Consider the following 15,078-nt stretch of genomic DNA (forward strand, 5'->3'; position numbering starts at 1 on the left):
TAATGATGTTGCTACAATGCAAGTGACCACGAAGGACTGGATTCCTTTCTAAATGAGTTCTGCAAAGCAAGGATGAGAACCTAATAAACCCTTTGGTTTCTGATTTAAACACAGTTCATTGTGAGGTTTGCACAGAAATTTTAAGTTCTCTACATTTAATTTCATCACTTTCTCCCTTAACATTCCATCTTGGAATGTTCTGCTTTGCTCAGTCAATAATATTTGTAGATGTACCGTTCTCTGATGCTAGAATTACAATGGAATGTTTGGACTCAGGTCATAATTGTGTATTTATCCTTTTGGGATGTCCTTAGAGAACCAGGCAGTGCCAAGAGCTTAAAAAGACTTTAAAAGATTACTTAAAACTTATTTCCATGCTGTGTGCTTCATGCATCTGGCTTAGAGGGAGCAAGCAGTCCAAAGTTGAGTTTTCATTTGCTTTGAATTCTTTTTGTGCCCTATAAGCCTTAATTGTTTGGCACCAGCTTTGGTTCACAAACACTGTATATGGGTGGTTTTGTTTTCCTTCTATTGCTTGAAACAGCAAGGGATATGTAGTCAGTGGTAAAAGGTTTTTGTGGTAAAACTTCCTTAATTTTTGTGCCTTTAAAAAGAAAAACAAAAGACCAAGTAACCCCAAACATGAATAAATCAGCTTTTTGTACAGATAGTATTTCATCTGCTTTTGCAGATCTTGGTGAATAGTTGGTATTGATTGTTGACAATGTGTAAATGTAAAACAAGAAATGATGAATCATTGATTTACTTGAGTCTGCAGAGGAGGAGGCTGAGCCCAGCATGGCCCAGGCTTGCAGAAGTGCAATAACATCTTCAATGATTGTATGGAGGGCTGAGAGTGGTTAGCTTGCTCGTCCAGAGATAGTGTGTACAGTAGCATCATATCCTGGGATTTGGGGAAAATGTCAGATTTCACCCTCCTTGGGAAGATGAGTTTATGTTGCAGCAGGTAGGCTGAAGTGCAGTGGGGGCTGTTCTCTGCTTGCTGTATGTCAGTCAGTAGCTTCATATCATACATGAACTGGTATGGGATGAAAACCAGGGATCCAAGTGTCTTTGGAGTGTAGGTCTGGAAGAAAAGATCAGTGTCCCTCTGGAGAAGGAAAGTGCAGGAAGAACCATCTGCTCTGGGGACAAGAAGGGTGAGAGGAGGCAGAGGGTATCTGTGAATGGAGGTGGACAAATGCTCAGCTGCCTGGGGCTTTTAGGAGGGGTTCTCCTGTCAAAGCTTTAAACAATACATACTGATGATAAGTTGAAATATTTGAAGTACATGGAATGACAGAGGTTTTAATGAGTAGTCTGGAAGGCTCCTATTCCCCTCTGTTTGGAGAGGCCAAGGTGACAAGTAAAATACCCACTTCTGCATGTGCCTTGTGCAGACTGGCTTCATCCAGAAACATCAGGATGTTTGGTCTGGAAGCAGGTAACTTCCCTTAGCTGAAACTAATGCGTTATGTTGCAGTTCTGTTTCAGGGCAAAGGATGTGTGAAATCAGAAGAATGCAGAGATAAATTACCAAGTAACTGATTTTTATTTTTCTTTTTCATCAGCAAGCAGACAAAGATCTCATGAAAATTAGGGTAGAGAAGAGGGAGCTGGTTTTTACAAGTCCCTTGATTAGTTTCATGTTTGTTCCACAGACTGTTGTGTTTAGTTGTGTTGGCATTTACATGGTCTTGAGTAGGCTTTGAAGTTCCCAGGTCACACCTTATTAACAAAAGCTGAGGAAGACAAGGGTGGGTCGCACTTTTGGTGTCACCTTCATTTATCTGGAGCCTATTTGCTGTGTCATTGGGTTAACAGCTCAATAAGGCACCATCTCTGCTCTTTCATAAGTTTTAAAACCTCAACCTCAGCAGCTGATATTGCACTCCCCAAAGGAGGCATCTAAAAGCAGGATACATAAGGGGCAAAAGTAAGTCTGCCTTTGTGCTTCAGCTTGTTCAAATCTCCCTTCAGAGGTTAAGCTGGACTTAAACTCCTTAAATTTCTAATGTTTGCTTAGGTTTCTGATCATGAGGTAACAGCTGAGGAACTTGTTCTCAATACAGTGGTTATAACCTAGATAGACTGGGCAGGAGGTGTTGTGCAGGTGTTTTGTTAGTTGTGGGTTTTTAATGTTAGAAATCTTTAATTTCCTTATTATATAGGCAGATACAATCCTATTAACAGCAACAGACTTCAAAAACCATTTCAGGGTAAGTATTTCTGAGGTGCACAGAAAAGTTAAAAAGCAGTGTCACAAATAGTGATGCCCAGCAGGTATTTCACTCAGGTGGTATTACCTGTGGTGGGTGATGAGGATGGATGTAGGTGTGGTTGAGATCAGGAATCAGGGTAACTCTGACACCACAGTCTGAACCTTTATTCAAATACCAGTCTCAACCTCACACAGTTGCCCCATTTCCTAGCAGCCCTTCCTGATACCTGTGGAACATCCCCTTGTTTTATCTTCCTTGGCATTTCACCTCTAACTGGCAAACTCTGCACCACAGAGCAGGACAGGGCTGGTCCCAGCTGGAAATGGCTCAGGAGGGACCCACTCACTGCTCACTGAGAAAACCCCTTGGTTTGCACATAGAGCAGATGCTGACAAAGTTTTGGCTGCAGTCTGTATTAGATGAGGCCAGGAAACAAACAGTCCCAGGGGAGGGGGAGAAGGAGCTGCTTCAAAAAGTAATTCAACAATTCACCATGAAGTTCATGTTTGGTAACTAATGTGTGCTGAGTTCAGATTTTGCCACCTGAATCAGGGCAGAATGGAAACACTTCATGGTACGTTTGGTAGGTTAAAATCCTTAAAGTGTTTTGCTTACATCTATAATTTAATGCTATTTTCTAAATAACACAAACAAAAATGTCCCTGTTTAACTTTGGGTTTACAGCTAATGGAGTTTGACTTTTAAAATATGTGCATGGGATTTTTTTTCTTTTTCCTTCTGACTAAGAAAAATACACCATTGCATTAAAACTCTGTGTATATATAAACAGGATTACTATTGACAATTAGGTGTCAGATTCTGTGTAATGGAGGAAGGGATATTTGAGGAAAGACTGGATTGTATTCACAGGAAGAGCTGGGGTATTGGAGCTGGAAAATGTGGGTGCAGTTGGGGGGAAAGCTGTAAAGAGAGATTACCAGTTCTCATCAATAAGTGGGTTTATTCCTTCTGGCTGATTCCCCCAGTCATGCACTACTGTAACTTCCAAAACATGTTCTTGAAAAAGCATTTTCAGGTCTTGAGAGATTCTGTAATGAGGTTTGAGTTTTGAAGAACTGTTGAGCCTTTCAGTCTTTATAGCAGCTACTCTAATCCACATAAGCAAAGTATTTTTCCAGAAAAAACCCTAACCTTAAACACGGTTCATAGATAGCTTCAGGTCAGTTTGTATTTCTAGGCTATTTTTTTTTTAATAACATCTGCATTAAGTTCATACCAAGGTCAGAAGTAACTCAGTCCATGATCACTGTTTAGTCTCCATATGATCAAGTCACAAGAAAGGTCATGGGATTTCATTTTCATCCCTATTGTTAAAATCTATTTGTTTAGATAATTGGAACCACTGGACTGGTTTGTCTTTAAGCTGAAAAGGAGTGTTTCAAACTGGGACATTGTGTCATTAGTGAAAAAGAAACACAGCCTTAGAAGAAATAGCAGTGAAAGGAGGGGAACTTCATTGTGGCACTGGGCCCGTAAATGAACTGTTTGTCTGTTCTTTTTTAATATTCAGTGTATCAGGGCTTCTCAGCAGGTCTCAGTTGTCCTCTGGTGCACACCTGAGCCATGGAGGGGTTTTGCTGTGGGTACAGAGGAGTTGGTCCATGAGACACAGGCTGGGCCTTTACACAGTGAGGTCCTTGTCCTGGAGGACTGGGGACATCAGCACCCTGAGTGTCTTTGACATTCCTGTGGCACCTGCTCCATTCCCCAGCCCCAGCCAAACACACAACAAAGCTTTAAATGATCTTTCCTTCCACAGGGGCAGAGAGGATGAAGTCTGTTAATTTCTTGAAAGGATATACAAATGCTGATAGTTGATAGTGGTACAAGAGGTGTCCAATTACACATAATCAAAAACCAGGTCGTTTTTGGAGAGTATTCCAGGAAAATTCCTTCTAGGAGCCCTTTTCTCTAATAATATCTTAAATACAAGGCAAGGTTTCAGGTTTTTTGTCCCCTTTTCTTGCCTTCCTCCTTCCACCAAGCTTCTGGTTTCTATCTGATTACATTAGACTAAAGGTCAGCAGATCACAATAGATCATTTTTATTTGGTGCTTTTTCATTGACTTGCACACAGCAATGGTCAGAGTTCTCAGAACAAATCCTGTTTGGGCATTATGTTCCCTTTTATCCATGAGCGTGTCTCCAGTCCTCCCCCACACTTTTCAAGGTAAGTGTAAGGACTCAAAATGCTGCACACACACACTCAGGGTTCCCCCTGAACTTTTGGTTTGGTACCTGTGGGCACTTGCTGGAGGTTAGGATTTTTTCTTCTTTTTTTTTTTTCTTTCGCTCAGGGAATTTTCTCCCATTTGTTGCCTAAGAAATGATACTAAGAGGCAAAAGATAGGCTAGTATACTATATCTTTTCCTGAAAGTCCAGTCATTTCAAAGTTATAATAATTTGGAGGGAAGAAGGTGTTGCATTCTCCAATTCCTGCCTTCCTTGGCAGATATCTGTCCTTTAAACCAGGACAACACTTCCAGCACAACTGGGAATCCTGTCAGGGATCTCCCCACATTGTGCCATGAGTGTGGCCTGGCTCCCATTCTTTCTACAACACAGCCACTTCTACCCTGAGTTACTGAAAATAATTTAATTAGCTCTTAAAAATGTTGTAGTTTCATGACAGGCATATTCACCTTGAAGCTTTGCACATATCTTTGCAGAGGAAAAGCTTTATATCTAAATAACATTCCTTTTAGGTTTTGAGGGCTTGCAGTTGGGTCATGGGCATTGCTTTTGGTACATCTTTCAGAGACTTGGTTTGTTTTGGCTTGGCCACAGTAGCTGGGGCACCTCCTTGTCACCTCAGGATTCCAGTTGCACCTGCTGATACAATTCTGAGCTGGCAAAAGGATGGGACAGATTCTGTTATGTATCAAAATGAGTTGTGCATTTCACAAGTAGGATCCAAGAATTTTCTGCAGTGAATCTACTTAGGAGAAACAGCTTCTGTTCTTCCAGTAACAGAAATGGTCTTCTCTTGCAGTTTGCTGGGACTTTGTCAGATGGTTTGGGAAAGATGATGGATAACAGACACCAGACCGAGCGGGAATACATCCGGTATCATGCTGCAACCAGTGGAGAGCACCTTGTAGCTGGAATCCATGGACTTGCACATGGTAACCCTTAGCTGTAATTTTAACTTCTTTCTCTCTTAAAAGGCATGATCAGATTGCAGAGAACAGTGGGTGTTACTGCTAGAAGCCTGGGCAGTGGAACTGTCAGAGGCTTCATGCTTGAATTTCAGTGCTGGCAGGTCAGGCTGGGGGCATTGTTTGGTCTTCAAGTCAACAGAAACTACATTTAGCAATCAGGGTTTTTCACATGTAACTGCGAGTAAAAGCTTTTTTTGCAAATTAAAGTGAAAATGAAAGTTCATCCAAAACATTCATTTATTTGTAGAGGCATGAAATATCCACAGAAACAGGTTTTTTTGAGGGCCAAACATTAAAAAGAAAATTAGTATAGCTGGGTTATAGCTTTCTTACATTTGCTTTTAGTTCCAGGAACCTGAGTTTCCTTGGAATCAGTACATCAGTTTAAAGTTACATTTCACCAGTTGGGTTATTTTGTGGGTTCTTTCAGTGTACTGGGAACTGGAGATATTTATTTGTGTGTAAAGGGTAGTGGACTAGTTCTAATTTGGCCAGAACTTCACATCGATTTAGTCCATGATTTATCTGTTGAAGAAGGTTAAATCAATACAAGCCAAGTTTAAATCAAATATTTATATTTTGCATCATCTTGGCTCAGTTATTTAAATGTTAAATGTAACTGTTGCAGCCTGTGCAAAGCTGATTTGGCTTTGACTAAAAGAGGATCTTTTCTCAACATAGAAAAGTCCTTTTGCTTTGGTCACACAGACACACTGTGTAGGTGTGAAATGAATCATGAAAGGTTCCTCTCACACTAATGTGCTGAACAATCTGCCATAAATTGGTAGGAACACAGGAAATCCAAATTATCTGAATCTCTGCTGAAAAGTCCATTATAAAAGCACTTCACTGTGTTGTATTATCCAGTAATTAGCGTGACTCTTCTAGTCCTAAGTCTGTGGCATTTTTAAATGCTTCCCATTCATTTCTTTTTTAAAATAAAGGAACTGCTAATTACTACATTTCAACAGACAGGATTTAATCATAAACTATAGTTACTCAAGAGGAGAGATTTAAATACTTTGTGCTTCCTGAGTTTGGCAGTTTAGATCTGCCTGGTCTGTTCTTGACTTAGAGACCTCAGAGGAGCCCTGGCTGCTGGAAGCTGAGCAGGTGAGTGCTTCAGCCAGGGCACTAGAAACTGATATTTTAATCATGGAGATGTGAAATCTCCAAAGTGTGTTCTCAGATAATGTGAACTGTTCCAAGTCTTTTGAAACCTCAGTAGGTGCTTGATTTCTCAGAGCATTGAAGTTCTCAGGAAGGGAAATGTGCACAAAAATGTCTGTCAGCAGCATTACAGTTAAAGTCACTTAAAATTACTTTAAAGACATTTCAAGTGCGAGTTTAAAATAATTAACTTCATCCAGTGGAGAAATGCACTCTGTTGTTTTCTGTCTCAAATTGTACCAGCTTGTGGTGATGGAATTTTATCACATCCTAAGTAACCACTTAACCTGTGCAATAGATGAGGACTCTTGGTGTAAGTGCAGCTGAAAATGAACCAGTATAGAAATACTTCTAAATACAGATATTTAATGATTAATTAAATATTTTTCTGTGGGATAATATGGTCTGTACATATGCATATGTATACTACATATACAAAGTATAAAGTTATTGGTTAATGTAATTGAGTTTGAAAGTTTGTGTATTAAATTAAATGCACAATAAACCGTGTAGGCGGAGTGTGGCATTCACATTTTCTGAAAAAATCCCTTTGCCCAGGGTTTTTCTCCTGGGAAACTGAGAATCCTCAGGAAAAAAGGAAAACAGTATTATCTCATTTGCTTCTCCTGTGCTTTGCTCCTGTGGAATGTGTTTGGAGATTGTTTACCCACAGGTGATTGTTGCATTGGATTCTGGCGTGAGTTGTTTTCACTCTTTGGCCAATCAGGGACTCTGGAAAGAGTCAGGAGTTTTCATTATTATCTTTCTAGCATTCTGTAAGTATCCTTTCTGTCTTCTTTAGTATAGTTAGTGTAGTATTCTTGAATATAATATAGTATCATAAAATAATAAATTAACCTTCTGAGAACATGGAGTCAGATTTGTCATTCCTTCCTTTGTTGGGGCATCCCCCCAAATACAATACCAGGGAGCATCAGGTGGATGAGGTTCTGTAAGTCCTAGAGCCAGTAATTTTGGACTTCTCTGCTGCTCTTATCTTTGCCAGGTATCGTTGGAGGATTGACAAGCGTGATAACATCGACAGTGGAAGGTGTGAAAACAGAAGGAGGGGTCAGTGGTTTCATATCTGGCCTGGGCAAGGGGCTGGTGGGCACTGTCACCAAACCCGTGGCGGGAGCGCTGGACTTCGCCTCGGAAACCGCGCAGGCGCTGAGGGACACCACGACCCTGAGCGGCCCCAGGTCAGCCCCCAGCTGGGATTTCTGATCAATAATACTCTAAAACTGTGTGTTAATGCCTGCTGCGACTTCTGAACTGATTCTCTTTCCTCAGGCAAAGCAACAGTAAGCAGAGTTAACATGAGCTGTTGTCAGCCCATTGCATTCCATTTGCTTTTTGTGTAATAGGTGGCATTTGTTGAAATTTTAACAAGAGTGAAATTTGCTGGGAAAGCTGCATTAATTATTAACCTACGCCATTAGATGAAACAAAATTTTTAGAAAGGCTAAAAATTAAACTTCTACCACTGAATCCTCACAGAGTTGAAATGAAGTTCTCCCTGCTCTACCTCCAGCTTCCATTTTACTGTAGAAAAACAGTTATTGAAAGGTTTGAAGAGTTCTGTCATACATACAGTGCCACTCTGTTTTAATTTTTATTCAGTGCAAAGTTCTCAGTTATGAAAGGGAGTGGCTGTGTGCCCTTATGTGCATATGCCCATGCTCCTGTGGCTCTGAGGTGTCAGCACATCAGGACAGATGCTTTGGCTTCTTCCTGTGGTCAGTTACTGTTGTCATGTGGGCTCAGCAAAGTAATGATGGTTTTGCTTAAATAAATGTTTATTAGCACTGACTGTGAGTGTGGCAGAGGGAAAGGATCAATTTCTGAAAGGGCTGCTCTGAGAGAAGAGTCTTTGTGCTCTTTGTGGCCAAGAGTTTGCTTTGTATTACTGTGCCAAGAAGTCCTCTTGCATGTACATGAGACCTGTGTGCTGAAGTGAAAGAAAGCCCTAAGTAGGTTTTGTTGTCAGAAGGCTTGGAGAAAAATGTTTGAAAAATGTTGGGTTTTTTGCTTGTTTTGTCTTCCCATTTGGCTTTTCCATTTCCTGTATTTTATTATGCTACTCTTGGAATTCTGAAGGGTCTACATCAGGGTTTCAGTAAACAATAAGTCTGATGAAGTGTGAGTGAGGTGCAGGAAGCCTGAAGAATTATCCTAGGTGGGCTTTGTTCTGAAAATGGAAGTTTGTACATTTGTGTCTTACATATTTGGGACTTACCCTGATTTGTAAAACCAAGAGGTCAAGGATTGAAATTTACTAAGTGTGTTTGCATGCACAAAATTAACTGAGAAATCAAATTGCATCCCTGAGAAAATTCAGTGTTTCACTTGTGCATGTCTTAATTTTGTGACTGTGCAGGTTGACTGATTTTTGTAAAGATGGGGAGAAACACACCTGTCTATGCTGTTAGCTGGATTTCTGCTTGAGCTGTGTGTCTATTGTAATTTGAAGAAACCTATTCTTAAAATTCATGTTTTGACATGCTTCTGTGAGGTACAGCCTGTACACAGTAGATGTTATCAACAGTTGCAAACTGGACAGCAGCTGGGGGAGAGAGGGCAAGAAGATCTCCAGACAGCCTGGTCTTGGGCTTGTGTTTCCTTTGAGAAATATTTCTCTTTGCCTTGTTAACTGTCAGTTAAGAGGTTAAGACAGATGAGCTGAACCATGTTTTTGCTTCCCCTAGATTTTGAAATCCTGTTGTCACAGATGAGTATTGTGAAATGATTTTAGTGTCTGTGCACAGTCTGTTGAGTTTCTGACCCAACAACCTTTTACAAGATGGAAGAAAAGAAAAATGGGTAAAAAGCCCCAACCTTTCTCAGGTTACTCAGTTACTACAGTTCTCCAGTCTACAAAAGTCTGATCAAAACTTTTTTTAGCTAAAAAAATGTACTTGAGAATATGTAGATAGTGTTAAGGGTGTGGGGGGAGGTGGGACCAAAATGCCACCTCCATCTATAAGCAACCTTGCATTCTCATTTTGTTTGGTGTTTGGGTTTTATGTGCTTGCATAATGAAGGAGCCAAATTGTTCTTTTGGGGGTTTAAAAAGCCCCACAGGACACAGGGTTTGTCTGTTTTCTGGGCTGCCGTGTCCCACTATCCCCCCGCCGCGTTTGTCACTGCTCAAGTATGCGTGGTTTGGAATGGCAGGAGAAAAACGTTCCAAGCCTGAGCTGCTGGCTCTGCTTGGAGCCTGCTGGGCCATGTAGGCTCTTCCCAGCTCAGCACACAAGAGCAGCCTTCCCTGATGGAAGGGACTGGAAGTGCATGGCAGGAGCTGAGCTCCAGTGGAGTTTTGAACACCTGAGTGTCGGTGATGGAGAGAGATGGGGAGACTGACTCAGTGATCAGAATCTGATTTTATTGTGGGATACAAACACTTACATACTGTTTCAGGAAGACCAGTAATGTGTACTACAATGATTAGGTTAAAATCACACACACAAACTTATGCACATAACAGCATCTCTTGCTTGCAGAGTTTAATGGGATTTCCTTTTTCTGGCAAACCTGTTTGATTGAATCTTCTTGCAATCCAGGTCTAATTTTCAAAGTTCCGTTTGCTTTTACCAAGGCATCCTGCTATCAAATCTCTTATGTTAACCAGGTCCAAAACCCATCATCTGTCTGGTGTCCCCCAACATTCCAACACCTGAGGACGGAGTTCATGAGTGTGACAAGAGCTGTTTGACCCTGTGCACGTTCTGGTGCTGCTGCAAAGCTGACTCAGCCATTTAATTGCAAGTTGCATTTAAATAGCAGGATACATAACTGTAAATTATAGGCCCCTTGCAATTCTCTAATTACATGGTTGAATTTTAAAAAAAGCTCTGAATTTCAGCTGTTTGACTTTAACCATTGGATCAGGTTTGAGTGGGATGAAGAATTTTAATTGAGGCTGTTGGCTTTCCTAAAAGACATAGTCTAATTCCAGCAAATCCACTTCATCAAATTCGTAAATGGAATGGAACAGTCTGCAGCATGTGTTCCTGTGATCAGGCTACATGGACATGAGCATTTTTTGTCTTCAAATGTGTTGATTTGTGTTGGAACTCCTGCAGCTGGCACATGCCATATGTTGGGAACATGGAGCCAGACCAGTGTGGCTGAGGCACAGATGAAGACTTCAGACCTTAGGGGTACTTTCAAAGATGACTGGTTTAAAGGGCAAGAAAATATTTTTTTAAACCTGACTTTAGGCTGGACTTTTTCAAGGCTAATCTTGTAAGTTTATTATTTAATCATAAAGATGCCCTACTACTTCTAAATTTAATGCAGAAGAGAGCATAAAGCAGTTGGTGGAAGTACAGCATAGATCTAATTTATAAACAGTTACTGCCTATGATTCGATACCTTTATTGAGAGGGTTTTATGTGTTCCAAGTACTCCAGTGTCACATACAACAGTTCTGATTATTTCCATATTTTTCATATACTGCCAAAAGTTTTAAAGCCCAGTTCAAAACAGGAAAGCTGTTATGTCTCTGGATATGCTTGGAGAGCTCTTGCCTAGAAACGTGTTTTACGTCCTGGTGCAGCACAAGTAAAGAACATTTATATTTAGATGTGTGTCTAACCTAACAAGTAGTGCAGGAAAGTGCCTTTATGGCTTTCTCTCAGGCTTCTGCCAGATCAGTGCAAGTTTAAGATTATTCTTGGACTGTTGCTGCAAGAGTTTGTGTTCTTTTCTTAGTCACAATGTGAAAATTAGAAGTAGATAACTCTGTGGCCTCAATTCTGATGAATTCTGTCCATGAACTAGACTGTTATTAGTAAAGAATGGTTTGAGATTGGAAAGCCTTAATGGTCAGAGAAAATTGTTATGTAAATATTTGATTCTTTTAAATGTACTTCATGTGGAAAGCAGCAACCTGTGCTGGTTGTTCTTTGCTCATCACTTGGAGTTGTGCAGTGAGGTTGCAAAGTTTGATGCAATGTCAAAAGCAGATGATTACAACTCAGGGTTTTGGGTTTTTTTGCCTTTTTGCATCCATCTCTCTGTTAGCTGTGATTTGCATTGTGAGATCAAAAGCAGTGTGGGTGAAAGCAGGAATATCAGTGACACTGAGCAGAAGTAGGAAATGAGTACATAATTGTATGGAGACCAACTCAGCCAACATACTGCCATGAGGTTCTCAGCTTTAACAGATCAATATTGTTTGAACCTTTACACTTCTGTATGTGCTCCACTTGGTCCTGACCTTGGACTTGATCTAAATCTGACTTTACAAGTCTTTACAATAATGTCAGTCATGTAAGGGCCCTTCTGGTCAAGGGGATGGTAAACCCTTCCTAAGATTTTCCTAGCAGCCAGAGAGAAAATGTATTTATCAGTCTAATCAATAAGTTACTTGAGCAGTGTGATTTCCTTCATATCCCTTCTTCTTTTTCCCAGTGGGATAGCAGGTCTTCATGATAATCTGTTCTTTGAGCACATTTGTCCATTCCTCTCCCTGTTGCACAGCTGTAGCCATGGGCTTTTCCTCGTTGTCAGCCCAACCTCCTGTGCTCAGTCCCTGTCCAACTGGATGTTGTGGTTTACATTCTTCTTCCATTAGTGCCACGTTGTTACATGTGCCATGTTAGCAGTGCCATGATGTTCCAAGTAAGGGCAGCTGCATTTCCATCCCTGGTGAAAGGTGCTGCATGCAGTGAGCCATGCCCAGCTCCTGTTGAGCTGCTGCCTGGGCTGGGTTCAGTGCAGAAATCTGGGTTCAGATTCAGCTTGATGTTACTGTGTGCAGTAAGTGGTCTGGAAAAGGTGCAAGTTAATGAGGGAAATGCATTGTGTGGCCTGAGTCTGGTCAGGTATGAAAGGAGAGCTGGCTGAAAACAGCCACTGTGGGTTCAGAACTTGCTCCCTTTCCAGTGCAACACTTCTGGAGGCCATGGGAAAGTTTCTTGGGGCACACAGACATTTGTAGTAGGTGACTAATGTTTTCCAATTCACTTAAATCCAGGACGCTGTAACATTGGCCTGGCATAGTCCATCAGAAATAAAAACAATTATGAACTTCTTTCTGAAAAGAGCAGATGAATCCTTTGTTGGATTTACTACAGATTTATTCTACTACTTAAATTTTGTGTGAGATGAAATATTTGCTTCACAAAGTGGAATTCTTATTCTTTGTGCCCACTTCACAATATTTTAACTGTTAACTCGAATGCAGCTAGACAGGGAGAAAGTTTTATGTCTTCTGGAAATATTTGTGTTTCTAGAGCCTGCATGTTCTGTCTAACTATCTTCTATTTCATCCAAAGCTCTAGGGCACAAAGTAAAAGGAACACTTCTTAGTGTTTTGTGTGTTTCCTGTTTTCTGTCATTACTGTGATTTTTAGATCACAGCATCTCTGCTAAAGGATACTGCTGTCTTGGTGTATTCTGTGTAACACTTGCCTTGTGGGAAACAGTTCCAGAGAGCTGCACATTTAATTAGTCTGCATTGGTGCCTCCTAGAATTGGAGAGTCTTTGGAAAAGAAAAAATATATATTCATGCCTGACCATCAGCAGAACCAACTGAAAGTCATTGAAGATTGGGCCATAAAGTATTTGCAGTTCCAGTTCACAGATCTGCCTGCTCAGAATGAGGTGGAATAAGTTGGGAGCATCTGCCCAGCTGGAAGGAACAAAGGCTTTATTCAGGCCAGCCATGTCTGCTGGATGTACCAGGACAGCCCTGCAGGCTGTGGCCAGTGTCAGGCTCAGGCCTCAGCACTGACAAACATCTCATGCACATTCTGTGAGTTTTCATCATCTCTTCTGGCCCTTTTTCTAGGATTTTCCCTTCATAAAAATAGCAGGAAAGTGTGGGGGTCCGAGTATGGGTTTCTCTGGGTCTGGATGGAAGGCACCGAGACAGTAGTTCATGCTGGGATAAGATGTTTATTATTTCTTATCAGTAAAACAGTCTCACAACCATAAGTTTGGCAGCTTTTCATTAGAAGGCACAAAATGGCCAACAATCTCTTGGTACAAGGGCTTTTAAGACCATCCAATTAAGAGCTGATACATCTTCTCTCCATGCTGTATGTCTAGTAATTTGGTGTCCTATTAGAATTTCTTGTTACATCATAAATATCAGGTTTTCTGAGGCTACTCCATGTGTTTGAAGTGGTGGAAATGCTAAACTGTGTGGCTGTTTGCACTGATGGGTTATATTTTCAAACAAAGAGATACAGCACTGCTTTAAAACTAATGTCGCTTTTAAGCAGTGTTTTAGGACAGCTTAGTCAAGGTTCAAGTTGATGTAGCTGTGGAAACTCAGGGCACCCAGGGAATATTTCTCTGTCTGCTTTGGGGTGCCCTGACCCCCAGGGCAGCACTGACTCTGACCCTCATTCATGCAGAAAGTTTCCTAAAATTCAAGATAAACTGGAATCCACGAAAGTGGGAAATAGATTATAGAGAGTAGTGCAGGTGCATCACATAGTAAGAAATTTAAGTTTTAGAATTTTTAGTATCTTGTGGATGGCAGCAAGATGGAGGGCACAGGGTGTTGTCCTGGGTTTCTTCTTCATGCTTCTTCTTCCTCCTTCTTCATGGGTTTGGGTGGCATTTTGTAATTAGGCTAAAAAGTCTTCATTGCACAAGCTCTTTGGGATCAGTTATTGGGTTAAAAGGGGAAATAATCTAGGTGTCAGTTCTAGTTTAGTGTTAAAAAACCTTGTAACAAGAAGTTAGTAGGCATTTTGTGCCTTCTAATGAAAAGCTGCCAAACTCACAATGATGAGAGTGTTTTTCTAATAAAAAATAATAAAAATGAAAAAAATAATAAAAATAAAAAACACTTGAGTTTGAACACAAATTACTGTCTCAAGTGCCTTCAATCCAAACCCAAAAAAACCAAGTGGGACCCCCACATGCAGCAATTACAGGTTTGCCTGCAAGCAGCAGAGCTGGAGGTGCTGCTCAGGTGCAGAAGGACTGCTTACCTGTTAGCAGACAGACTCTGCCCTTTGTCATGAACATCAGGTTTTGTGTTCAGTCCCAGGCCGGAGCGGTAGATGGGAGCCCAGGGCCTGCTGGGATGGGGTTTTACACTTGTGCTGTCCTTTTGCCCTTCCCCTGAACTCTTTTCATTTCAGTCATGAGCAAACAGTCAGTGCCTGAACTAACAACCCCGCAATCCTCCAAAGCACGCTCCTTACAGTACCAAACAAAGGGAGGCCCGCGTGGGCCGGCCCAGGCCAAGGAATGCAGCTTCGGGGTTCTGCTCCATAAATTTAACCAGCACGACAAAAAGGAGATAATGTGAGCCTTCGTGATGATCTGAAAGGGGGAGGTTTGTGTCCCATTGATTGCGGTCTGGCCCAGCGCCAGCCCCGAGCCTGACCGACAGTTGAACCATATCGTTAAGGCGTGTAATACAGCTCGAGTCTTGTACAGCAGCCAATGAGTACATATCCAGAGGGCAAAAGTTTATAAAGAGTCGAGGCTGTCCTGTTTAACCCTCTCACACTGCCTGTAATATACACT

The 15,078-nt window shown here is 41.2% G+C and overlaps 1 protein-coding gene across 5 annotated transcripts in view; it reads left to right on the plus strand.

The window, feature by feature from the left end:
• VPS13D (vacuolar protein sorting 13 homolog D) overlaps positions 1-15,078 on the plus strand; it is a 99,727-nt gene that overhangs the window by 70,562 nt on the left and 14,087 nt on the right. For all 5 annotated transcript variants that reach the window (XM_030963637.1, XM_030963633.1, XM_030963635.1 and 2 more), the window contains 2 exons: positions 5,237-5,369; positions 7,582-7,777. In XM_030963637.1, coding sequence (XP_030819497.1) covers positions 5,237-5,369; positions 7,582-7,777 — 329 coding nt within the window. The remainder of the gene's footprint in view (positions 1-5,236; positions 5,370-7,581; positions 7,778-15,078) is intronic.

The sequence above is a fragment of the Camarhynchus parvulus genome, chromosome 21 (genome assembly GCF_901933205.1).
Source record: "Camarhynchus parvulus chromosome 21, STF_HiC, whole genome shotgun sequence".
Lineage (NCBI taxonomy): Eukaryota > Metazoa > Chordata > Aves > Passeriformes > Thraupidae > Camarhynchus > Camarhynchus parvulus.